At 47.4% G+C, this 25730-nt stretch overlaps 2 protein-coding genes across 3 annotated transcripts in view; one reads left to right on the top strand and one right to left on the bottom strand.

Annotated features, from left to right (window-relative positions):
* The window catches only part of KIAA0556 (KIAA0556 ortholog), a 184340-nt gene extending 161187 nt beyond the window's left edge, over window positions 1-23153 (bottom strand). The window contains exons 1-2 of one of the 2 annotated variants that reach the window (XM_029946662.1): window positions 23108-23153; window positions 2819-2874 (exon numbers count right to left, since the gene is read on the bottom strand). In XM_029946662.1, the coding sequence (XP_029802522.1) occupies window positions 2819-2874; window positions 23108-23114 (63 nt within the window). In that variant the 5' untranslated portion in view covers window positions 23115-23153. The remainder of the gene's footprint in view (window positions 1-2818; window positions 2875-23107) is intronic. The other variant, XM_029946663.1, reaches the window with a different exon arrangement.
* A 183-nt stretch (window positions 23154-23336) lies between these two features.
* GTF3C1 (general transcription factor IIIC subunit 1) overlaps window positions 23337-25730 on the top strand; it is a 63978-nt gene continuing 61584 nt past the window's right edge. Inside the window, exon 1 of the mRNA XM_029946092.1 lies at window positions 23337-23614. Coding sequence (XP_029801952.1) covers window positions 23394-23614 — 221 coding nt within the window. The 5' untranslated portion in view covers window positions 23337-23393. The remainder of the gene's footprint in view (window positions 23615-25730) is intronic.

Raw genomic sequence — 25730 nt, 5'->3', positions numbered from 1 at the left:
AGTGCCCCCTGCCCCCGGGGTTTTATCTGTGCCGGTGGGAGGGCTCAAGGCCCAAGGGGTCCTGAGGGCAGTCAGCCATCCAGCACTCAGGGAAGGATCTGAGCTAGGAGCCTGGGCTTACTTATTACGGATCAAGCACTGGCTCTCACCTGTGGCTGCACATTGGGACCACTTGGGGGTGGTTACAAAATTCAGAAGCCTGGGTCCTGCCCCCAGAGATTCGGATTCTCTCTCTCTCTCAAAATAATAAATAAACATTAAAAAATTTTTAAAATAAATTAATAAATTGTAATGGGGTCTGGGCCAAATAAAACACATCTTGGGCTGAATTTGGCTGGCAAGCTCATTGCAAACAGCCTCCCCCCCTCCCTTTGCTGCGCTAGCCCTCACGACCTGCAGGGAAGCACCCAGTCCCCACCCAGGGAGGAAATGGCACCTTCACCTGCCACAGTGTGGGCCAGCCTGTGTCACCTCACCGCCGGAAAAACACGATGAACCCCCGCCTGCCTGTTCCAATGAGTTTGCCTTTTCTTTGCCCTTCATGGTGACAGAGTTTTGATCTATACCTGGCATCCTGTGTAAGGCACAGAGTGTCAGGAAGTGCAGATTCCACCGGGGGTGTGGGAGGGATCCAGAAAGAGGAGGTGGGTGGAAAAATCTTCTATCAAGATGAGCAAACTGCCAGCTTGCTATTTGTTTCCTTCTCCTGTTTTTCTAACCAAACAAAAAGCCCTGTTAAGAGAATCAGCACCCTCTTTTTCAGAAAGACCTGGAACCATTTTAAATATCTTAGGTATTGTGATAAACATCTCCACTGTCTTGTTTTGTTTTTTTCTCATTCCAAGCTCTTTGCAAAGTAGAGTGATCTGAGATACTCTAGGACGACTGTCAGGATGGAAGGAACGAAGAAAATGGCAATTAGGACGCCCTGTTGCCAAGGAGAAAGAGTGAGGAGGAAAAGAATCTCGCAACTAGGTGCCCGCTGCCCTGCTTTGTCGATTCCCAGCAAATTTCTTAATGCGGAAAAATATGATGCTGTTACTCTGTGATCAAAAGCCTCGGTTAGGCAGAAACAATTCTTACCTGGCTTGGGAGGGGCGGGGGGCTGGTCCCCACCGTAGGTCACGTCATCAGGGCAGGTACCAGGAGCCTGCGAGCCTGTGCTCACTCCTGCTCTGGGCTCGTCTGCCCCCCAAGTCTCTGGAAGGACTTTGCAGGAGACACACGCCCCTGTTCCTGCTTCCGGAAAAATGTTCTTACCAGAAAGTGGGGACCAAATCCACCCCAGCTCAGTTTCTAGGATGTCTCCTGGGGCTGACATTTAAATCTTTTTTTTTATTGGCACCAAAGTCCCTAAGCTGCCTCCCAGCCCTCTTCCCAAGTAGGCTGCTTGAATGAGAAGAAAACCCACAGGGGCTGTTCCAGCTACAGCTGAGAGAGGAGACAAGAGGGGACAGGATGACAGCCATCACAAAGGCCCTTTGCAGTTCAACCCCAACCTGCCTGCTCAGAGCTGGTTTAGGGGGGAGGCCAACACGGAAGACACAGACATAGAAGGAGAAAGACCAAGTGTCCTGGCCATTTTTGAGTCCCGGGACCCAGCTCAGCCTGGGAAATTCTTTTTCATTGTTGGAATGATGTCACTTGACAAGCAAGAGGGTTAACGTGTAAGTGCTGATGAATTTCAGGATTGGTCAATACTTAGGACAAGGCACATGCCTTCATACCCATGTACCCCTACACCTGTCTGCAGCTAAAGAAGACTCAAACTCAAACTCCCATGAGCTTGAAGACTTCATCGAAGGGCCCTGCAGTGACCTACGGGTCCTTGCTACCACTGTGCGCTCTCGGGCTCAGCAAATCTTGCAACTTTCCCTACTGGTATCTCTCTGACTTTGACTTTGACCACACTGCTTACTTGGCCTGAAAACTGCTGCTCATTCTTCAAGAGTCAGCCTGCACATCAGCTTTTCTGTGCACCTTTCTTGATACCACTGATGGCCGGGCAACCCTTTCTTCTGTACTGAAATTCCACTTTCTTTGTCCTCATACTGCATTATAAGGACCCTGTTGCACATCCCTTCTATCCATACTGCGCACACCGAGATCAGGGCTGTGTCTCTCTCATCCCCGGGGCGGGGCACAGAGCAGGTGGGCTCAGTGTGGCAGGTTTCAAGGATGGCCACAGTATTTGTAGATGTCTCATCCAGAGAGACCTGTTTCCCCCACCCCTTGAATCTGGGCTGGCCTTGTGACTTGTTTTAAGACAACAAAGTAGCAAAAGTGACCCCATGTGGGTTCTGAGCCCAGGGCTCAGGAGGTCCTGCAGCTTCAACTCTTCATGAGCTTGACCCCGGGAACCTCCACCTGAATAAAGTTGGCTGCCTCGCTGGTGGACGGGAAAGCCTTCAGAGAGAGCTGAAGCACGCGACTGATCCTCAGCCACCCCAAGGTGACACAGCGACTCACTGCAAAAGCCTCTGTGAGTCCAGCAGAGATCAGCAGACCTGCCCGGCTCCAACTGCTGACCCACAGAATCACCAACAAGATGCACAGTTGTTTCACATCCCTGAAATGTGGGTTTGCTTTGTTACACAGACAAAGCTAACTGACACACTTCCTAGTCCTAAGTAATTGTCACGACAAGCGACGCTTTGGTTGAGAACTCTTAATTGCCAGCTAGCATCTGGTCCAGAATTCAAGCCAGAGCCTGAGTGAAGCAAGGAGGAAATCCAGGAAAACTTCTTCACCAGCACGCTCCCTCAGTTGCCTTCACACAAAGTCGCCTCCCATCCACCCTCCCCAGTGACACATTTACCTCTTTTTTCTCCCGCGAGCAGGACCGGCTTCTGTCAGCCTTCCGCAGAGTCTGACCTGTGGCGGTTCAAAAGCAGAACCAGAGATTAAGGCTCTTTGAAAACGGCTAGTTTATCACCTCAAAAGCTTTTTATTTGCAAACTGAATAGACGGGACCAATCATAATCCAATGATTTTAAGAAAATGTAGCCTATTATTATAGTGGGAAAATGGCATGCTCTCGAAATAGACCAACGGCAAGGAAATGGTAATTCACACGCTCACGTTATTTGACTGTAATGAACAAAGCCTCGGCTCTTTAATCTGGAACATTATCTGCACTCTGCAAGGGCCGACTGTAGATTTCCCAGTCGAATTACATTTTTAGTAAATTGTTAGGAATTATATAAAATGCCTTCCACAAAAATGCCTTCTACTGTGCGCATACACATAACCTTTGATGAGTGCGCACCAACGTACTTCACCAAACCCCCAAACTCAACACCTAGGTAATGGTACAGATGTGAATTAGCAGTAATCACCTGCATTTCCCATATAGCAGGTAATTTCAGAGACAACGCTGCTTTTTTTAGAAAACTGGAAGACTAACACTTGAAGGTACACATAATTTCAACAGCTAGACATCATCACGTTTAAATATGCTGCTCCAAACGCAGTTTTCACAACTTTTATGGAAGTGTCCGTTGTAAAAGGATTCCTTGATGGAAAATTAATGGATTGCCTTGGTTTTAAATGATAAAATGGAAACCTCTGGGCTTTGGTAATGTGTCTTCCAAATGATCCAGCTTCACTCTTGGGTGACTATTTGTGAGAAAATCACAACCATGTGTCCCATTAGCTTCTTGCAAAGCAAGAGCAGGAAGGCTTAGGGATGACTTATTGAGACACAAGAAGTAGGGACTGAGTCTCAGAGGAAAGATGTTTGTCTCTGGTTGGGGCTGCTCCTGATAGGTCTACACAGCTGTGGGGGACCTCACAGCTGGTGATAAAGTCAGGGGATGGTGCTCTTTCCAAGAAAGTGAGAATAAGGGGAAAAGCAAAGGTCCACGGATGAACCTCTGGCAATGGCCACAGTTTGGGGCCGACATTATAAAACGATCTAGAAAAGAGGCACTACACTCTGGATTACACAGTATCACGGTATGATTGATGTCTTTTGGGTGGTCTGCTCAGCTCACAAGGACACCCCAAACTGCTTCCCTCTCTCTCACTCTCCTCCCTGTCCTCAGCGGGAAGCTCTCTGGCGGCCATGACGGTAGAGGACCCCATCCCCAGTATGGTGCACTGGGGAAGGGCCCCTGACCCAATCACAGTCCATCAGAATCCCGGCTCCAGGAATTTGAAATTGGTTTAGAAATGTTAAGAGAGTCTTAAATACTGAGAACAAATTGAGGGTTGATGGGGGTGGGGGAGAGAGGAAAAGGGGTGATGGGCATGGAGGAGGGCATTTGTTGGGATGAGCACTGGGTGTTATACGGAAACCAACTTGACAATAAACTATAAAAGAAAAAAAAAAAGAATAATGAAAATTGGAATTACCATTCTAGTATGTCAAAACAATAAAGCTGTCATTCACATTTCAAAAAAGAAAAAGAAAAAGAAATTGGTTTGGAAAGACAGAGAAGACAGACAGAGGGCCCGAGCAGGGGGAGGACACACTGACACAGAATGCCAAGGCACAAAGAACAGATCTGAAATTGACTGCATTCCTGACTTTGTGTTCCACAGACACCCCCTTAAGGTACCACCAACGTGCTGGATGCCAACAGCGGCGGGAGGCTGTATTGTGTATTTGGACAGCGGGTATATGAGACCTTTCCGTACTCTCTACTCAATTTTGCTATGAATCTAAAATTGCTCTTAAGAAAAAAAAAAAAAGCTTATTGATTAAAAAGAGAAATCAGGCCCAGAATCAGGGATCAGGTGAGCTGGGTTGTTGAGCCAATGTCATCCCAACCTCCTGACCCCTGATACTCTGGAGCAGGAATGAGGGTGGACGGCAAGTAGAAACCCTTGTCCACACCCACCCCAGCTGTCAGTCAAGAAACTCACTGAAGGCCTGAAGGCCTGAAGGCTGACAAGAAAGGATGGCGTGTCAGGAGGTAGGGCATGCAGGGCAAAACCAGGAGCCTGAAGATTGGCCTGGAGCTCCATGGGGACAGAGACGGATGGAGGCCAGGGGTCAGACCAGGGTGTTTTACAGAAGCAGTAGGGAGGCCAGTGAGTGCCAGTAGGAGCCAAAAGGGCCCAGAGTGGAGCTAGGGAGAAGGGAAGCAGAGCAAACAAGGCAGCCCCCAGAGTCTGGCTACAGCCCCTCCACTGCCGGTCAGACACATGTTGAGGGACTCAGTACAATGGACAGCTGAGCAGTTTATGGGATCTTGGATAAGTCACAGGTTCCCACAGGATCTCTCTGGGCCATATTTTCTTCCTTTTTTTTTAATTAAAAAAATGTTTAACGTTTATTTATTTTTGAGAGAGACAGAGCGTGAGCAGGGGAGGGGCAGAGAGAGAGGGAGATGCAGAATCCGAAGTAGGCTCCAGGCTCTGAGCTGTCAGTACAGAGCCCGACGTGGGGCTCAAACCTGAGAACTGTGAGATAGTGACCTGAGCCGAAGTCGGATGCTTAACCGACTGAGCCACCCGGGCGCCCCATTTTATTTTAAAATTTTAAATGAGAGTTAGGCTAAATCACCTGTGGGGTTGCTTTCATATCTAAAATTCTGTTACAACAACAGAGAACAGTAAGAAAAGCCTTAAGATGGGACACAGAAACAAAACACAGAGCGTGACTGTGACTACTGAAATTTGAAAGCAAATCTCTCTGCTGGAGTTCCCTAGAAGCTTCTTATTCATGGAGCTCCTGGGTGGCTCAGTTGGTTAAGCGACCAACTCTCGACTTCAGCTCAGGTCACGATCTCACGGCTGTGAGATGGAGCCACACACTGGGCTCCGCAGTGAGCGTGGAGCCTGCTTGGGATTCTCTCTCTCCCTGTGTCTCTGCTCCTCTCCCACTCACTCTTGTGCGTTCTCTTTCTCTCAAAATAAATACATAAACTTAAAAAGGAGCTTCTTATTCACTAAATTGGGAAATCGTTTGCTTATTTTCCGATGAAGATAATTGGCTCCGATTACACACACTTGTTCCCTCACGCCCCTGGCCTCACACCACGGAGCCCCTCTCTACTCCAGGTAGCTCAAGGTGGAGACTGCTCCTTCTTACCAAGGACAGAAGCAATGAGAGTACATTGTCCCTGTCTACTGCACTTAGCTTCTCTGCGTATCTTTCTACTTCTATCTTGCTTCATTCTCTTGACAGTCAGGGAGGGAGGTGGGAGAAGGTGACATTAATATCAATAGATGCTGCTTGCAAAATTAAGGGGGTGTTCTCCGGCAAGGTGACCTGTCAGCTTCAGTCGGGAAACAATAAATAAGGCCAAATGTAAATGATACATGTGTACCTCACGTTATGAAACAGATGTGTGCCTGGGGAAAAGGGAAAAAAAAAAGATGTGAATGCCTATAATACTATGCTCCCACTTAGGACTTCAGAGAGGTTTTATCCGCACTTTGGATTTATTTTCAATGGTTCGAGGATTCTGACACTTTGGTTTTACTTTGCTCTAGATGCAGATAATAATATTCATTGCTGCCATTTAGAAGGGAGGTGCATCATGCTTGGATGTCAGCTTCTGAAGCTGGCAGGCAAGGGAAAAGTCGGTGTCAAAATTACCCTGAAGAAAGCCGTAAGCCTCCTGGGAAGTGCAGTCCACAGGACACAGCCTTTTATATCCATCGCTGTAGACTACTCGGAATGTGAAATATTTGGTGCATATGGAAATGTACGGGGCATGATAAAAATACATATGCCTAGTATCATTTGATGGTATTTCTAATTAAATTATTCATATTGTAATTACTCCCTCTGTTTTTCCTTTAGGGCGGAAGAAGAGTGGCAGCGGAGAGGCTGAGAACCAGGCACCAAGTTCAGGAACGTTAACGCTCCAGCGAACTGGACGCCTACTTACTATGCACCAGGTTTGTCTCACAGGCTTCATCTTCTGCAACCTCACAGCCACTCCTGGAGATCAGGGGCCAGTAAAGTTGTCTTGTAAAAGGAAGGATGGTAAATACTTCAGCGAGAGGACAGCTATAGACTGTAAACAAATGGGCGCCACTGTGTTCCAATAAAACTTTATTCACAATTGCAGGCTACAGGCCAGATTTCGCCCTGGGCCGTAGTTTGCTGACTCTTGCTTTAGATGGACAGCACTATGGGGTGCTTGAGTGGCTCAGTCGGTTAAGCGTCCAACTTCAGCTCAGGTCATGATCACGCCATTCATGAGTTCAAGCCCCACATCGGGCTCTGTGCTGACAGCTGAGAGCCTGGAGCCTGCTTCGGTTTCTGTGTCTCCCTCGCTCTCTGCTCCTCCCCCTCTTGGGCTCGCGCTCTCTCTCCCTCTCTCTCTCAAAAATAATAAATAAACATTAAAAAATTTTAGATGGACAGTACTATGCCATTGGCACAAACCAAGGAAGAAATGAGACACAAACTTTGAGTGGTTGCACTGGTTTTTCAAGGCCACACAAAGGTAGCTTGGAAGTGACAGGGCTCCATGTGCTCCTAATCACGATCGTCACTAACATTATCACGGTCACAATCACTGCCATTACCGCGTGAGCTCACCTCAGTCAGGCTTACTACGTGCCAGGCACTGAGCTCCAGGCTAAGACGTGAATCAACTCATTCACTCCTCTCACTGACCCAAGAAAGAGGTTCTACGATCATCTCACTTGTCAGAGGCGGTCACTGAGGTTAGGAAACTTGCCCAGTGTCACACAGCTAGTGAGCAGAGGAGCCTCGATCTGCATCTGAGCAGTCCGGCTCTACAGCCTACACTCCTAACCGCGGGGCCCCCCCGGCAGGGCTTTAAGGGCAAGTACAAGAAACGCCAGAATGCGCTGGGGAGGGAGTCTGATTTAAGGAATTCTCTCCGCGACGTGGCTTTTGAGTGTGCTTTGCACTCCTGGAGCAATTAATAAGCGGTTTAGATAAAAATGATTCCCCGATGACCACAGAAGATGGCATTGCCGGCCAGCCAGATAATGCTGTAAAACGCCCAAACTGGTAAGGCAGGCTTGGCATTAGACACTCACTCCCGTCTACTTGGGTGAAATGCTCAGCCTTGGCAGAAAGGGTTGGGCTTTGGAGAACAAATTCAGTGGAAATCCTGAAGGCAAAGAGGACCCATGCAGGGACGTCCCCACGGCAAAGGAGCTTTGAACAAAGAACTTGGTTCTCTCCACTGGGGTGATGGTGCTGCCATTAGGTTCCTAAAATGAGCTTATTTCTTCTGTTGTCCAAATAGGAGGACTTATGTTGCTCTCATTTTCTATATCTATGGACTTTGATTTAAATGACAAATATCCCACTGAAATACCACTTAATCTCACCAATTTGACTGGCAAAATCCACAGGCTTGACAACATAGCCTTGGCGAGCGCTGGGAAGCTGGCGGTTTTGAGCCGTCCTGGGGGAAGTGCAAAATGACAGAGCCCCTTTGGAAAGGTATTTTGACACTATCCTCAAAAGTACAAGTGCATTTTTCCTTTTGGGCTAGCAATACCACTTCCAGGAATCTACTGTAAAGCATCACCTCCCCGAATGGGAAACAAATATACAAGAGTATTCACCGTATCACATTTTGCAGTTGGAATCAACGTTGGAAATGACCGTTCGGTCCATCAGTACTGGCTGAATAAAGTGAATCCACAAATGAAATGGAATACTGTGAAGCTCGAAGAAAGAATGGGCAAGCTCCTTAGATATAAGACAGTCATAAGTGAAAATAAAATCAATAGCTGAAAGTATGTGTAGTATGCAATCTTTTCTCTAAGAAAGAGGAAAATAAGACTACATTGGTTCTGTTTGTAGAGAGAACCACCCAGAGGTATATGCACAAATGCAACAACTTCCTGCTACATTTTTAATGTTTATATATTTGACAGAGAGAGAGGGAGAGAGAGCATGGAAGGGGCAGAGAGAGAGAGAGGGAGAGCGAGAGACTCCCAAGCAGGCTCCCTGACGTCAGTGTAATGTCCAACGCAAGCTCGAACTCACGAACCGTGAGATGATGACCAACCCTAAATCAAGAGTCGGATGCTTAACCGACTGAGCAATCCAGGTGCCCCTCACTCTTACTTTTTATATTGTTTTTATTTTTGAATGATTTATTTGGACCCATTTTCTATAGAGAAAATTAAAAGAAACTTAAAATATTAAATGTCCAAAAGCCAGATTCAAATGAAAAATAAAATACACTGGGAAATGCTGTAGAATGTTCCAAGAGAGAACCCAAGAGGGGGCGGTCTGCCAGGGGGAGATGGAACTTAGCACCTCGAAGCTTTGCTGGAAAGACAACATGACATTTTAGGAAAAAGGAAAAGGAAGAATAAACAAGGAAAGGAGGACCGGGACCTGTCCAGACGGGTTGTCTGGAAATCGTGGTTTCTTAGTGCTTACAGAGCACCTACTCTGTCATGCTCTTCCCCAGGTGACAGCTCATAAGCCTCCTGATCATGCACAACAAAGCGATGTGGCTCAGAGAAGCAAAGTAGCTTGCCCAAGGTCACAGAGCAAAGAAGGGGAAGAACCTGATTAACAACCAGTCAGTCTGGCTGCTAATCCAGTGCTCAGGACACCCCCCTGTCAAGCCCTGGAATGGAGAGCCCCCGCCCCCACAGGCCTGCAGCCCCATCCCAGCCTCCCGGACCTTGATCGAGACTTCCACCTACAGCCTTTGTGTGCAAAGACACCTGGGACTGGGGAAGGAGGAAGGCTGGGAACCCAGCAGCCTGCCCAGCCTGAGGCGGAGTGGCTGTTTGACTCCAGCGACCAGTTTCCAGGCAGGAATGTGGGCCCGGTCTTGGATTGGATTTTTCCAGAAAAGTCCAGTCTTAGGAGACCGCTTCTAATTTTTAAATCTTAACAATTACCAAAAAAAAAAAAAAAAAAAAAAAAAAAGTAAAGCTCTGAACAGCTGCAATAAAACAGGTTTCTAACCTAATAGGTAACTAGGCGGAAGACTGGAACATTTCTCATTATTGACCTTGATGCTACAGAACCATGGGGGTGGTGGTAGGAGAGCTCTTTAAGGAAATTTCATCATAGTACCAGAAATCTGTAACAAAAAGCGTGACCGTTTGGAAGACAGGTGAACGTGGGCTCTGCGACACGACACATTTTCACCTTCCTTCAAATTCCCCGTGTGCTGCCTCCAGGCTGGTTCTGGGACTTGGAGTTTACATTCTGTCTCCAGAAAGCCCGATACAATATCCCTGTCACTCTTGCTTTGCGTTTTCTTTGTAACCCAAATTCCCAGGGCCCAGTTTACTGCCAAATTACCTGAGATAAACAAGCCATGCTAGGATCCTCTTTTCCTCTCCGAACCCAAACAGCAGCTGACAGCTAGAGATGGTTATTTATAACCTGCACACGGTTATGCGCATTTGCCTGTGCACTTCTGAAAACGCTTAGCCGTGCATTCTCTGGCTGCCTTCACGATTAGATGAGAGCCTGGGGACAATGCGGGCAGGTGGGCTCTGGGTCAGCCCGTCTGGCTCAGCTTCTCGTGACGTGTTTGGAAACCCCGATGCTGTAATTCCATTTCGGTCTCTTGTCGGTGTTAAGACTGTACCCATGACGCAGTGGGAACAGTGCCCTGCACACAGTAGGTGATGGGGTTTGGGGTGGGGGTGGGGATCCAGCGCAGAAGGTCAGGAAGGAATTCTTGAGATGTCTTTGGTGCAAAAAGCAGATTTTATTTAGGTGGGGGGGACAGGACCTGGGGGCAGAGAGGTGCCCTGGGATTGTGAGGATGACATACTTGGGAGGTGAGGGAGGTAAAGGCGAGAGGCAGTTTCCAACGGGCTTTTCATATGCTCCTGGAGGCCTGGGGGCTGTCAAGGGAAGGTTGTTTTTCCCTCTGGAATTAACACTATGACAGTAGGGAGTTCCTGGACAAATGTTCTACTCTGCCTGCTCAACTATTTGTCAATGGGCTGCAGGTTATAAGGATATTTAATTTTATCTGCCTTTTCCTTCTGCCTTTGTGTCCTTCATCAGTAGGTACTTTGCTGCCCTGTAGGTGGCTGTTTGTTCATGGATCTCAGCCAGTTCTGCTTGGACTCTGGCGCCCAAACTTATTCTGCATCTGTCCCTTCCTCTCCGTTGTCCTTCTGTGAGGGCCATTATCTTTGCCTCGCCACCCGGTAGGACTGCTGTCCAGTCTCCACTATCACCAGGCTTTCCCCACGGCAGCCATCAAAACGTACGACTGTATCCTAGGACGGCCTGGCCGTCGGCTGTGTTTCCCTCTGCCTGTTTCTCTCTCAGCTCGCGCATGCTCACAAGCACACACGCACTTCTGCAGCCCTCCAGTCTTCCCTCCGCTCCTCGGATTCATGAATCCTTCTTGCTCCGGGTCCTTTGCTCTCATGATCCTCTCCTGCTGCTTCCTCATCAACCAGATCTCAGCCCGAAAGGACCTCCCTCCTCAGAGTGGACTAGCCCACCATCCTCCCTGCTCACCTTCTCCTCCCTACTTTTCACATGCTGCACAGCACCTGTCTGACCTTTTCCTTGTCAGTGCGTTGTGGTCTGTCTCCCGCACAAAATATGGCCACTGTTTGGCTTTCTTTTTTAATCCCTGAATTTCCCATCCCTGCCTGGAATGGAATTGATGGGGTTTGGGAGTGATGAGGGTTCGAAGCGGATGGCCAAGAAAGAATTCTTGAAGACGTCTTTGGTGCAAAAAGGTGATTTTACTAAGCATGGGGACAGGACCGCTGGGCAGTAGGAGCTGCACTGGGGTTGTGAAGAGTGACTATATGCTATACTATGGAGTTGGGGAAGGTAAAGTCAAGAGGAAGTTTCTTAAAGGGATTTTCCAGATACTAAAGACTCACAGATTACTGGAGGCCTAGCTATGGTCAAGCTAAGGCTGTCTTCCTTCTAGCAAAGCATTAACACTGAGACCTTAGGGAGTTCATGGAGACACCTTTTCCTCGGCCAGCCTCAATTACCTGTCGAGGGGCTCCAGGTTATAAGGAAATTTCATTTTATCTGCCGTTGCCTGCTTGCCTTTGTTCCCTCCATCACTGTGGAGAGAAGGGTGATGTTGGGGCTCAGGAAACTGAGTCTGTGGGTTTCTGGAGATGAGACTATGGATAAGATTGCCTTTTTCTTGTAATTTACTAAGGAATTTGTAAACTGATGGAGACTCATGGCCTGCAGGACTGTGATCTCTATCAGTTAACCGCTTGTTTTCTTTCCTTTCCTTGGTCTTTGGCAGTCGGGAGTGCCCTAGGAATACCACACGTATCCCGCCTGGGGGTGGGGGGTGGGGTATGCTAGCTTGTACTTGGCCTTCAGCTTGCCTTATGCTCCCTCATCAGAATGGGCATCGGTAGAATGAATGAATGACCTAATTTTTTCAAAGGGTAACGCTGGTAGGACAAGAGGCATGAGTACGAACAGCTGTAAAGACTTCACCTTCTCTCACCATGTCGGTTCCTGACCCTTTCCCCCCTGCTTTTTCTCAGATGGTGAAATGAAATATGACAAAGTGACTTTAATACACCACTGGAGATAATTGGAAAATATTGATTTTTTTTTCTTCATTTGAAACAGTAAAGATAAGAAAATGCCACACTTCTGTAATCTAATCAGTGGCTTCGGTGACAACAGGTTTCCCAGGCTAAAAGGGACTTTGGTCGGCCTCTGTATCCAGTATACAAGTTCTCAAACCCATTCCAACACCCCGCCAGCCCCGCCCCACCCTTCCAAGCCAGCTCCTGGGCGAACGCAAGTGGAGACAGGGCATTTGTGGATCTATGTGAGCGTCTGTGTATGTGTGTGTGTGTGTGTGTGTGTGTGTGTGTGTGTGTATGCACCCAAATTAAAGTGTCTTTTCAGTATTTGCATTCCACACACCACCCCTACCCTGAAAATAGCCCTGGAAAACATAAGAAATAATGAGTGAGATCCCTAGGAATCCTAAAGAAAATAATAGGTTACTTCCTCTGACAGCTAATTTTTACTAAGAGCCTCTTAAGTGCTGGGTACCATTTTAAGAGCTTTATTTTTTTTATATTTTTTCTTTTTTTTTTAATGTTTTATTTATTTATTTTTTTTTTGAGAGAGAGAGAGAGAGAGAGAGAGAGAGAGAGAGAGAGAGAGAGAGACAGCTTGAGCAGGGGAGGGTCAGAGAGAGGGAGACACAGAATCTGAAGACAGGCTCCAGGCTCTGAGCTAGCTGTCAGCACAGAGCCTGACGCAGCGCTCAAACCCACGAACCGTGAGATCATGACCTGAGCTGAAGTCAGATGCTTAACTGACTGAGCCACCCAGGGGCTCCATTAAGGGCTTTATTTTTTAATTTACTTTTTAAGTAAACTTTTAAAAATATTTTAAATTATTTATTTATTTTTATTTTAGACAGAGAGAGAGAGAGAGAGAGAGAGAGAGAGGGGGAGGAAGGGTGGGAGGGAGGGAGACAGAATCTGAAGAAGGCTTCACACTCCGTGCAGAGCCCCATGACCTGGGATCATGACCTGGGCCAAAATCAAAAGAGTCAGATGCTCAACTGACTAAGCCACCCTAAGGGCATTAAATAGATGAACTCATAGGATTCTCACAGCAGCCCTATGAGGAAGGCCAACTATTAATCTCCATTTTATATTTTAAGAGTCCAGGCACTGAGAGATGAAGAAACTGATCTCCTGGGGTCATGCAGCCTCAGGACCAGAGCCCCCTTGGTGGGGCTCCCCACGCTCTGCTCCTTCTCTCCTCTCCAGCTGAGGACGGCTCACGGAGCGAGCACCTCCACCTGGGAGACAGGGAGAGGAGGGGAGCAAGTCCAGTCCTCTGCCCTGGTCTTTCCAAGTAGCCTTCTGCAGGCTTAAAAGAAAATCTCCACCTGCGATCGTGCAAGAGGCAGGACTTCCCGCCGCAAGGGCTCGTTAGGAAGGAGGCTTTGCGATGGTGGTGGGCTGGGTACTGGGCAGAAACGGATCTGGGCTTGTGCTCCCGCTAGTGGGCACCTTAACTCCGCAGGCCTCGGCCTCAACATCTGATAAATGACAGAGGTCAGACCGGATCGGAAGTTACTCAACCGGCTGAATCCAGGCCACAGACATTTGTTTGGTCTCCATACTGCTAAAAAAAAAATTGTTTTTCCCAGCCAACAGCTTGGGAGATTTCACATTTTTAAAATCCTGAGTTCTGGGGGGAAAAAAAATCCTGAGTTCTGGACTGATTTTGAACAACTGAAGGATCTGGCAACACCAGGCTTGCCATCCTGCCTGGTAACCGTTGTCGGAACTGGCAGACGGCGTGGTGTCCTCTGGTTCCTGCCGCCCACACCCCACCCCACCCCCCGTGTGACCGCCACTGAGGTCTGACAGGCTTTTCCTACAGTGAAGATGAAAGCGGAGGTCCGTGTGGCCACATCCCCGGCAAAAGTGGGACTCATTATCGTCATCACCCTCATTGCAGCTGACACATTTACACGTATCGTGTGCCAGGCCCTGATCTGGGGGCTTTGCATCCACGAACGTGTTTAATTTTCACAATCACCCCAGGAGGCGGAACAATTATTATCTCTCTTCTACAGATGATGGAAGATGCTGGAGGCTACATGCTTCAAGTAATTAGTAGACAACCAAGTCCTTCACGACACTTGAGGAATAGTCCCAGGTATGCAAAGTGTATGAAGGTGTTGGAAGGAATCTGCCATCGAGCAGCATCATGAAATAAATCCTGGTCACTGTGGTCATTTATATTACCTGCCTAGACCCTGCAGGCTTCTAAACCGGAATTCCTGCGCGGCATCCTTATAGTTCGGAAATCTATCAGACTCCCTGGACTAGGTCTGTGAGGTCCCTTCCAGATCTGTCTGTGATTTTATGAGGGAGGCTCATAAAAATTATCTAAATAGTTTGGGATTCTTAAGAGAGTGCGGGAGCGTGTGCGAGTGTACACACACACACACACACACACACACACACACACACACACACACACTCTGCAAGGTCACTGAGAGTTTATGAGTCTGGTGGTCCCTGCAGGGCTTCTGCGGTTGGTGAGCAGACATCTGTGGCTCCCCCTGTTCCTGCCTGGTGCCCCACTAGCCTGTGACCCTCCAGCACCTGTTAAGTCAGGGGGCTGTCTCCAGAGAATGCATCAACTACGGGTGGTCAAGGCAGCATCAGGGATTAAAATGAGGCAGGAGGTAGGGGTGATGGTGACTCGCTGGGGCAGGAAAGGGGGGAAGAATGAGAATGATAACTGAAAAGTAGAGGGAGTACAGACTAAGGACAGAGGCTAGGGGTACAGTAAAGGTAGCGCGGTCAGGGCACATTTTGAGGACTGGGTTGAACTCCGCCAAAGGGCAAGTTCTGGGGGACCTATACTTGTCCGCTGGAGAAAGGAATCTGCTGAGGTCTCTGGAAGATGGAGGTGTAAGGGCTTTCTCTCTGCCTGCTTTATGGAGACCAGCTACCAATTCACTAAGGGACAAATCCGTTCATCTCTTTCCTGGTTACAGTGTCGGCCCAGCAAACACTCACGTGCATCTCCCTGTGCCGGTCCTTGGGCCAAATGTTGGGCATATAAAGGAACAAGAGTGGGTCTCTATCCTCAAAGAGGAGAAAGGGCACAGAGCCCACACCTATAATACAGCACGGTACGCTATGCGATCCCGCCATGTGGGAGAGTTAATTCTTTTTTTTCAATTCTTTTTAATGTTTATTTTTGAGAGAGACACACACACATACAGAGCATGAGTGGGGAAGGAGCAGAGAGAGAGGGAGCCCCAGAATCCGAAGCAGGCTCCAGGCTCTGAGTTGTCAGCACAGGAGCCTGACACGGGGCTCGAACTCACAAACTGCGAGATCATGACCTGAGCTGAAGTTGGCACTTAACCGAGTGAGCCACCCAGGTGCCCCAAGCAGGCTCCATCCAGGCTCTGAGCTGTCAGCACAGAGCCTGATGCGGAGTTCAAACCCATGAACTGCGACACCATGACCTGAGACAAAGTCAGAAGCTCAATTGACTGAGCCACCCAAGCACTCCGGGAGGAGGTGATTCTGCAGGTGATGTCAGTCACCTTATTTGCAGTGTGGACATAAGTATTAAAGGAGTAGATGGCTAGCAGGGAACACAGCAAGGGGAAGGCAGAGAGGTGGGAAAGAATAGGGTGTGCACAAGAAATGGCCGGCTTTCCGAGGTGTTTTGGGCAGGGGTTAAAATTTCAGATGCGCATAAGCTCAGGTGAATATCCTCAATGCAAGAAAAGAGCACTTGATGACGGTGCCACCAGCCAGAGGAAGTCAAACTGTCATCACATGTCCAAGGTCAAAAGGCGACCACTGTTCAGTGCTGGGGACCAGGGCTGTGTGGGAATGCAGGCCAACAGGGCCAAAGCACCCTTCTATCAAGAGACTGAAAAACCCTGGTTTTTATGGGAAATCACTATTTTTAAATATGGGAAAATACATCAGTGGACCCAGTTCAGCCCAGTATGATACCTCTGGGCAGGAGGGTGGGTGGGTACGTGGGTATCTAAATATGAGACTGGAGACCAGCAGACCAACCAAGAGATAGGGGAAGGGCAAGACACTGCCTCCCCAGGAAAAGTCTCTGATTTAAGGTGCTGTGTCTGATTTAAAGCTACAAGGGTGAAGCTGTTCAAATCCCATGGGGCACCAGCAGTCAGCCCTGTGCCGCTGAGGACAACTGATACTTCCTTACTCTTTTTTTTTTTTTTAACTTTTTAATGTTTATTTATTTTTGAGACAGAGAGAGAGAGAGGAGGGGCAGAGAGAGAGGGAAGGAGACACAGAATCTGAAGCAGGCTCCAGGCTCTGAGATGTCAGCACAGAGCCAGATGTGGGGCTCAAACCCACGAACCATTAGATCATGGCCTGAGACTGAGTCTCCCAGGCGCCCCAAGGGCAGTGCCTTTTAAACTGTGTTCTTCCACCAGCCAAAGAGGTAGGCCTCCCCCACAGACTCACTCCCTAGGTGTGACAACCTGGCCACACGCTGGCAGGGCCAAGTTTAAAACAGGTCTTTGGTGACATCCTCTAGAAATACATAAATTCTAGAGTATGCACTTTACTTGGCCAAGTCCTAGTTCAGCTACCTCCTGACCACATGACAGAAATGGGCCAGTGACAGTGAGAATCATATGCAGCTGTCTCAAGCGTCAAAACAGATACACCCTCTATGGAAGGAATCAGCAAACTTGTCCAGTGAAGGACCAGATAGTAAATATTTCTGGCTCTGTGGGCCATACGGTCTCTGTCACAACAAATCAACTTTGCCACTAAAGCATGGAAGTAGCCATAGACTCTATGCATTTATATGCAACGTGGGCATAACTATGTTCCAATAAAACTTTATTTACAAAAGCAGGTGGTGAGGCAGAGTCCTTTGAGAAAGGACCTTTACAAATGTGATCTTCCAGGGACTCCCATGATGGATTATAGTTATCTATTTATGACTGGCTTTCTCACCAGACTATGAAGTTCTTTTTTAAGTTTATTTATTTAGAGTGAGACAGAGACAGAGTGAGTGCAGGAGGGGCAGAGAGAGGGAGAGAGAATCCCAAGCAAGCTCTGCACCATCAGCCCAGAGCCCAACAAGGGGCTCAAACTCACAAGTCGTCAGATCATGAGCTGAGCTGAAACCAAGAGTCGACACTCAACTGACTGAGCCACCCAGGCACCCCCAGACTTTGAAGTTCTTAAGGGCAGGGAATATATTACCCACCCTCCCGGCCTTTTTAAATTTTTTTCCAGATTGAAACTAAGAGCACAGCATTTGTAGCACAGTATGCCGCACAAGAATAATTCATAAGGATTCCAACCTTGACCAAGTTAATATGAGAGTAGAATTGTAGCGTCAGGTGCCTATGGGGGGCCAGGCAGAGAACACAGGTGATGGGGGAGACCAATCAGGTAGCAAATTGGAAAGTGGCAATTTGGAAAGTGCACCTCCCTTCTAAAATGGTGGTCTCCATCAGCTCCGGCTGCAAGGAAGCTGTCCCGTGCAGAATTCCTAATTGGACACTAATAGACCTTATTGCTTTTTGTAAAAATGTATTTTATTTATTTTTGACAGAGAGAGAGAGAGAGAGAGAGAGAGAGAGAGAGGGAAAGCATGAGCAGGGGAAGCTCAGAGAGAGAGAGAGGGAAACACAGAATCTGAAGACAGGCTCCAGGCTTTGAGCTGTCAGCACAGAGCCCGACACAGGGCTTGAACCCATGAACCGAGATCATGACCTGAGCCACCCAGGCGCCCCAAAACCTTATCACTTTTTAAAGAAAATCCCATAATCAGAGATTTATGAGATATCTCCCAATTTTCCAATGTTGACAACTCATTCAAAACTTGAAAAACACAGAACATTATGGAAACATGATTACAGGCTCATTCGTTCAGAGGCCCCACCCCCAATTTGTAATCTCTGATATAAAGGATTCATTTTCGAAGTTGCTACATCTTTTTTTTTTTCTGAAGATGAAAAATGTTTGAACTTATATGTTCAAAAAAACAACTTTACAGGGAGTTTTAAGGTCATACAATGAACTCCCGTCTCCCCTCCACCTGGATCCAGTCTTACTCATCTTGAGATCTCTGGATTCTGGTGCGCAGAAGGCACTGGAATGTGGAGTTACTAAATGAGTGCCCTAAGGAAGAATAAGCAAAACATGGTGTGCCAAGTTCCTGTAAGTTAAAAATTACGGCGGGAGATGAATACTGAGAAATAGCAAGAGGGAGGAAACGAATCCGATTCAAGGATGGGCACAAAGAAGGAAAAACGACAGAACAAGGAGGTGACCCGACCACACGTTTATTTTGCCCGCTGGATGCTCACTTTATTGTATTTCATATCATTTTTGGCTTGGCTTCTTTTAAGTAGCAAGAGGAATAGACAAATCGCCAGGAGCCAAGGTGAATACCACACCAGAAGAGACCAGACACGTGGACAGCATACTTCCAGCAAAACCTTACTAATTCACTCGTCGTCCGTTTAGCAGTTTGGGATTATTTAGACAAGCTAGGCTAAATTTCATCTTGGCATTATTAATTCCATGAGAAAGTGTACTAAGCAAATGAACAGTACAGGCGGGGGAAATGTTGAATATTTGCTCTAGGGAGAGCAAAAGCAGATGAACAGCTTTAAAATCCTTCCTAATTATGTTGATGTGCTGAACTTTTGTCTAATTATTATGTTCCTTGAAAAGTGAGTAGAAATTTTTTTTTCCTAAGCCATATTTTAAAGGCGCTGGGGGAAATGTGACTTTAACATAAAGGTGAACACTGCAAGAGCATAAGGCTGGGGGGTGCTTGAGTGGCTCAGTCGGTTGAATGTTGGACCTCAGCTCAGGTCATGATCTCACAGTTTGTGGGTTCAAGCCCCGCATTGGGCTCTGTGCTGACAGCTCAGAGCATGGAGCCTGCTTCGGATTCTGTGTCTCCTTCTCTCTCTCTGCCCCTCCCCTGCTCATGCTCAGTCTCTCTCTGTCTCTCAAAAATAAATAAAGATTAAAAAATTTAATATATATCAAGGGCAGAAGACTCACACACTGCCAGTTTACATTCAGGCAAGTCAAAAAATGTCACACGTCAGTTTTTCTTTTAAGTAAACAGTGAGCTAATTACAAAGAGCATTATTTGCTAGAGAGCTTCATCGGATTCCCTCCTCCCTCTTCTGCCAGCAGAAGTCTGCCCACTTGCAGTTAATGACAGCATTAGCTACCATGAGGAGTGCTTTATATGCCAGACTTGGTGTTAAGTGCGCTCAAGTGCAGTCTTGTTGAATTCACCAGTGGGTTAGCAGACGAAACAAAGTAAGCCTTATCATCAACTTGATTTTATTGGCAGGGAAACTGAGGCCCAGAGGCATGAGGATACACAGCTAAGATTTGAATCCACAGATTCAAATACATCCCTGGAAATATATCGGTATTACATCATGCTACATCACAGAGCCAGAGAAAACCTGCCCCAAATGGGCCAGGAAAAGTTTGTGTAAAACCACAGTGATCTGGAACATGCAGAATGAACCATGCTACAATCTAGTTTGGGGACCATGGTAGATATTCAAGCTTTTGTAAGATTAGGAAGTAAACATCCTTTTGATAAGGCCTAACTAGTCGGCTAGAATCACAATTCATCACGGTACAATCACTTTACCCAACAGATATGTGGCTACGGAATTATTGTGTAAATCGAAGTTTTAAAAATTATAATGGAAAAAGGGATCCTCTGAATGCAAAATCGAATCTTAGGGTAAATGCTTTCTTAAAAGAAAACAAGGTTTTCTTTTTTGTGACCCATCTGGAAATTAACAGTTCTTCTTTTAGGCTATGGTAATGCTCTAGGAGTGCTGACATGCTAACAGTCAGAGCAAAGATGTGGACCTCTTGAAAACGGACTACAGCGATGCTTCCCAAACTATCTTCCACAGATCCTAGAAGGAAGAGAGGCCATAAGGACAAGACTACTCTCATCATAATTCTAAGTTGTTTTTTTTTATAACCATGTCAATATTTGCATTGATGATGGGAAAGCAGCAGTAGGTAAAACTGCATGTGGCCTGAGTTTCTACAAGGCAGAGGCACCAAACTGTGCTGGTAGTTGTTACATTCTTTACTACCACATACCCACGATAAAACAAAACAAATATCATTTTCACCTAAGAATATCCTTACAAAATAGTAAACATTAATATTATTACATTTCATTCCTTGAGTACACACCTTTTTAACACTGTGTGTGACTAAATGGGAAGTACATACAGAGCACTTCTGCTACAAGACAAAGTATAACAGCTGATCCCAGAAAACATTCACATGCTTGTTTGAGTTACCAGCTGAACTAGCCACACACGCTGCAGAATGCCATTTGTACTTAAAGGAACAACAGACAAACAATCAATATTCAAACCTTTCTTAAATATATAAACAAAAAATGGGTCTGTCCCAAATACCCAACTGACAGTGTTCATTGCCCAAATGAAAACTTGTTTCTTACTCCCTTGAGTTTAACAGCTTATACGGTGGTTATATTAACAAATGTGGTTTTTTTGACATTGTAATGACATTCCACTCGATGTTAATAATGAAATTTTAAATGTCAACATTTGGAAGATCTGTGTAACTTGGTAAACCAACATTTCCCAAATGACAAATGTTGCGTGTAATAAAATCATACATGGGTAAAATATCCAACCAAAGGGCAAGATAAACCAATGGATTTGAATGTAACCGTATAAAAGTTCACTCTATGGTTTCAGATGCCACACTGTACATAACCTTTAAGAAACAACCACTTGCTAAGTCTTGATGAAGCGTCAAAAAAGGATGTTATTTGAAAAGCCAATTAAAATAGTCCCTGCTCCAACTATATATCTGGGTGAGGCCAGGCTTTGCTCATATACATCAGCCAGAAAACACGAGTTTGGTTGCCGAAGCAGAAATGAGAGTCTAGCTATTTTCTATCAAGCCAGACACTGAAGAGATTTAAGAAAATGTAAAATACTGCCACTACTACTCTTCTGGTAATTTGGGGGTGGGGGTGGAACAAAGCTATTTTTCATTAAAATTATTATTTATATTTAGAAGTAATGGGTTCATTGTTATTTTTAAATAAGTGGATAAAGAAATGTTTGGGGCGCCTGGGTGGCTCGTCGGCTAAGCCTCCGACTTCGGCTCAGGTCAGATCTCACATTCGTGGGTTCGAGCCCCATGTCAGGCTCTGTGCTGACAGCTAGCTCAGAGCCTGGAGCCTGCTTCCAGTTCTGTGTCTCCTTCTCTCTCTGCCCCTCCCCGTCTCATGCTCTGTCTCTCTCTGTATCAAAAATAAATAAAAACATTTAAAAAATATTTAAAAAAAAAGAAATGTTTTAGGATTTTCTCAGCATTACTTCTGATATGGTAAGTATCACAGGTACATATAAACAAAGCTCCTCCAAGGTAAGAGCATAAAGGAGTCCTGAGACCCAAAAAAAATTTGAGAACTGTTGTTTGGTAGAAACATTACATTGATCTTTCCACAAGGTAAACTGCAAATGATATGTTATAGTACCTCTAAAGTACAAAGGGCAAAGACGTCTTTTAAGCACATATTGAATTATTCAATTAAAAAAAAAATCCCACACTGCATTAAGTGGATATTGCAAAGGAACAAATCCCCGTTAGTGGTGAAATGAGAAAACTGATCTGGATTCTAGCACAGACCCCAGTCCTCCTATCTTCAAAATGAGATCAGAGTGGCCTATTTTTAGATTGCTTTCCATCATCGATTCTATGATTCTAATCAGGGACCTCTAAATAGTGGCCCACAGGCTGCCTCTGGCCTTCAGACTGATAGGCTGTCCCCGTATTTAGAGAAGTGCGGCAGGAAAATAATAGGTTGGAGCTGAGTGAGATGCTTTCCTTTCAAAAGGCGAATTGATTTTCAGTCGCAGCCCAATCCGGCCCACCAGACTTGTCCCTACAGATACCTGCATTTGCAACTTCTGAAATGAAGGGCCTCTGAAGCCCGTTTCAAATCTCACACTCCGTAATTTAGTTCCAGAGGCAGAGTGTCTTGGGTCTCTTACTCACCCAGCCACTTGCGGGCTGTTCGATTTGGGGCAAGTTAACTTCTTTGAGCCTCAGTGGTTTCATTCGCAAAATAGGAGAACACTACTGACCTCAAAGGGCTGTTCTGAAGCTTAAGGTGTTGCTCGAGGGCGCTTACAGAATTCCTGGCACTGGACAGTACTCATTACTCACATCAAAGCTCAGAAAGAGAGTATGCCCCGGTCTTCCCCCACCCACCTTACCAACTCCCTTTTCCCAGGAGCCGAGGACCGCACTCCCCATGGTGACGCTTCCCAGATTTCACAGTTCCACATCCGAGGAAGACACGCAGGATCTCTCTGCCCTCAGACTTCTACCTCTCCTTTCCACTCTAAGCCTCTTCGGAGCCCCCGGCCTGTTCCAGGCTCCTACACGACCACAGCTCTGCACCTGGACCAGACCACTGACCACTCCCCCCAGCCTCTTCTTGCCATCCTGGATCACTAAAGCTCCCTTTCCCTCAGACCGGAGGCCACCCTGGGTCAGGCAGTGGTGGTCCAGGGCTGTCTGGCCTAGGATTCTGTCCGGGGGAGCCTCAGGAGAGATGAAAGAATAACTGCCCGACCGCCCGGAGGGGCCCACGGACACTCACCGTCCATCCCTAGAGGCGGCGGTTCCGGGTGCTCGAACCGGAAGCGGCCCCTACACTGTTTGCAGTTCCCCTGGTTACTGCGGGGTTCCGGACCAATGGCAGTGGAGATCCAGGAATTGAGCCCGCCCCCAAAGGGAGTGACGTCACATCGGCGCGCTGGAACTCCTCCTCTGATCTCTAACTCCAACCCGCCTCTCTGGGCTGCCGAAGGTTGTGCGCAGGCGCGCTGCAGGGCCCTTCGCGTCCTGGTGCGCAGGCGCCGGGGGAGCTGCCCACCGAAGTAGCAATGGACGCGCTCGAGTCGTTGTTGGACGAGGTGGCCCTCGAGGGGCTTGATGGCCTGTGTCTGCCTGCGCTGTGGAGCCGTCTGGAGACGCGAGTGCCGCCCTTCCCCCTGCCTTTGGAGCCCTACACGCAGGAGTTCCTGTGGCGGGCCCTTGCCACGCACCCGGGCATCAGCTTTTATGAAGAGCCTCGGGAGCGACCCGACCTCCAGCTCCAGGACCGGTCAGCGGCCTGGTCCTGCGGCGGGCGGGAGAGAGGGCGGGCGCGGAGCCCGGGGTCCGATGGCGCTGGGAGGGGCCCAGGTTCTGACGGGAAGGGGCGGGGGAGATAGGAATGGGGCCCGGGGAGGATCGCGAGTCTGGTGAGGGGCTCGGTGTAAGGCTGACTAGGGGTTCCTCGGGCCTGGTAGAGCCCGGGCGTTCGATGGAGTTGCGGGTTATCGCATGGTGCCCCATTATGTCCGTGTGGGTGTTGGGGTGGTGGTGAGCAGGACTGGGAAGGGGGGGATATTCTTCAAGTTTCAGAGTACTCCTCTTCCGTCGTGGTTAGGAGGTGAGTTCAGATCAGGACTGGAGCCCGAGGAGTTCAACCACTCTTTCTGGGGCATTTTTTCAGTGCTCGACTAGGGAGCCTAGGGCAATTAGACATCAGCATAACAGCGAGCTTAGTAATAATAATAATAATAATAATAATAATAATAATAATGGCTAGCATTTATGGAGTGCTTATTTTTGGCTTAGCACTATACCATAAGATCCTGTGCTGGGAGTTCAGGGGACTGAACTCACTTGATCCTCGGCACTGGATCCTGTTATCATCCCCATTTTGCAGAGGAGGGAACGGAGTCTTAGACCAAGTGACCTGTTCAACAGCCCCAGAGCTTATAAGTGACCCAGGCCATCCGTCTTAGAGTCTGTGCTCTAAAGGCATACTGTGGGAAGTTCCCCAAGGTGATACCTTCCAAAACAGAACAGATTGGATTTCGGTGGCCACTTGGCAGAGCATTTTGGACAGAGAATGGCAAACGTGAAGCCTGAAGGAGGAGAAATAAGTCAAGTTTGGTTGAAGTGTAGGATCGGAGGTGGGGAATGTAGTTGGCACTTCATGCTTGTTATGAACCAGGACTGTTCTAAGATCCTGACATAGAGCAAGTTATTTAATTATTACCAAAGCCTCAGAAGAGACAACTGAGGCACAGAGAGTTTAAGTGACTTGCTTTAAGATCATCAGCGAGCAGGAACAGAACCCCCAGTTTGAATCCACGATGTCTGGGGTGCAGAATCCACTCTGCCCTTCACTCAGTTGGACTGGAGAGGTAATCAGGTAGCCTTTTAATCCACTTCAAGAGTTTATCCTTTATGGAAAGGGTAGTTGGAAGCCCCTGAAGGGAGAGTCAGACTAGGGGCAAAGTGTGAGGTGGAGAGATTTTAGTAATCCCATCATAACCGACCAGGACCAGTCGTGGTTTTTCTCATCATGGAAACAAGAATCAAGAGAGTTTGGGGACTGGATATGGGGCTGTAAGGAGAAGATATAAGGAATCAGGGATGATTCCTCTGGTTCCTGCTATTTGGGCACCTGAGTGAGTGTTGATGCCATGCTCCATAGGTAGGGAACACAGAAGGGCAGCACAGTGGTTGAGTCTCAGGGGCTGAGGGTGGGGGTGGGGGGTGGGAGGAAGATGCTGAAGGTACTTTCAGACGCATGGAGTTTGAGGTTCCTTTGGGTGGCCCTAGTGGAGATTCTGTTTAGTAAACATGTGGCTTCATGGCAGCGGAAGCAGGCCAGGGAGAAGGGTGGAGCTGGACATTTGTAGTCATCTCATATGGTTGGGTATTAAAGTCGTAGGCCACGATCATCCCCCGGAAGAGAGTGCAGTGTGATTGGAGGCCTAAGTAAGACATGGCCCTGAGGTGCACCTACGTGGAAAGCCTGGATGGAGGACTAGGAACCTTCAAAGAAGCCTGGGAAGGCGTGACATCCTAGCAGATGGCAGAATATGTGATTGGGAATGGGAGGGTCAAGCAGAGTAGAGATGACACAGAAGGCAAAGAAGGAGAGGGCCAGGAGATGTAAATAGGATTTAGCCTCAACTAGACTAGAGCAGGATGCGAGCGAGGTTTGTAAGGAAAGCTTAGCAAAGTTGGCTGGCTGGACAAATGAAGAACCCCAAGTCAAGGATGTCTTTGTGGCATTGATAGGACTCGACCGGGAGGGAGTAGAAAGGAGGGAATTTATTGGAGGCGGGGAGAGGCAGTTATAACCTTGCCTTTGATATCCTTGAATTATTTTGAGGTGTTTGGTAGACAACAAATATATGGGATCGGTGTTGAGAGAA

Source organism: Suricata suricatta, chromosome 8 (genome assembly GCF_006229205.1).
Source record: "Suricata suricatta isolate VVHF042 chromosome 8, meerkat_22Aug2017_6uvM2_HiC, whole genome shotgun sequence".
In the NCBI taxonomy this organism is placed as follows: domain Eukaryota; kingdom Metazoa; phylum Chordata; class Mammalia; order Carnivora; family Herpestidae; genus Suricata; species Suricata suricatta.
This window is presented reverse-complemented; position numbering and strand designations above follow the sequence as displayed.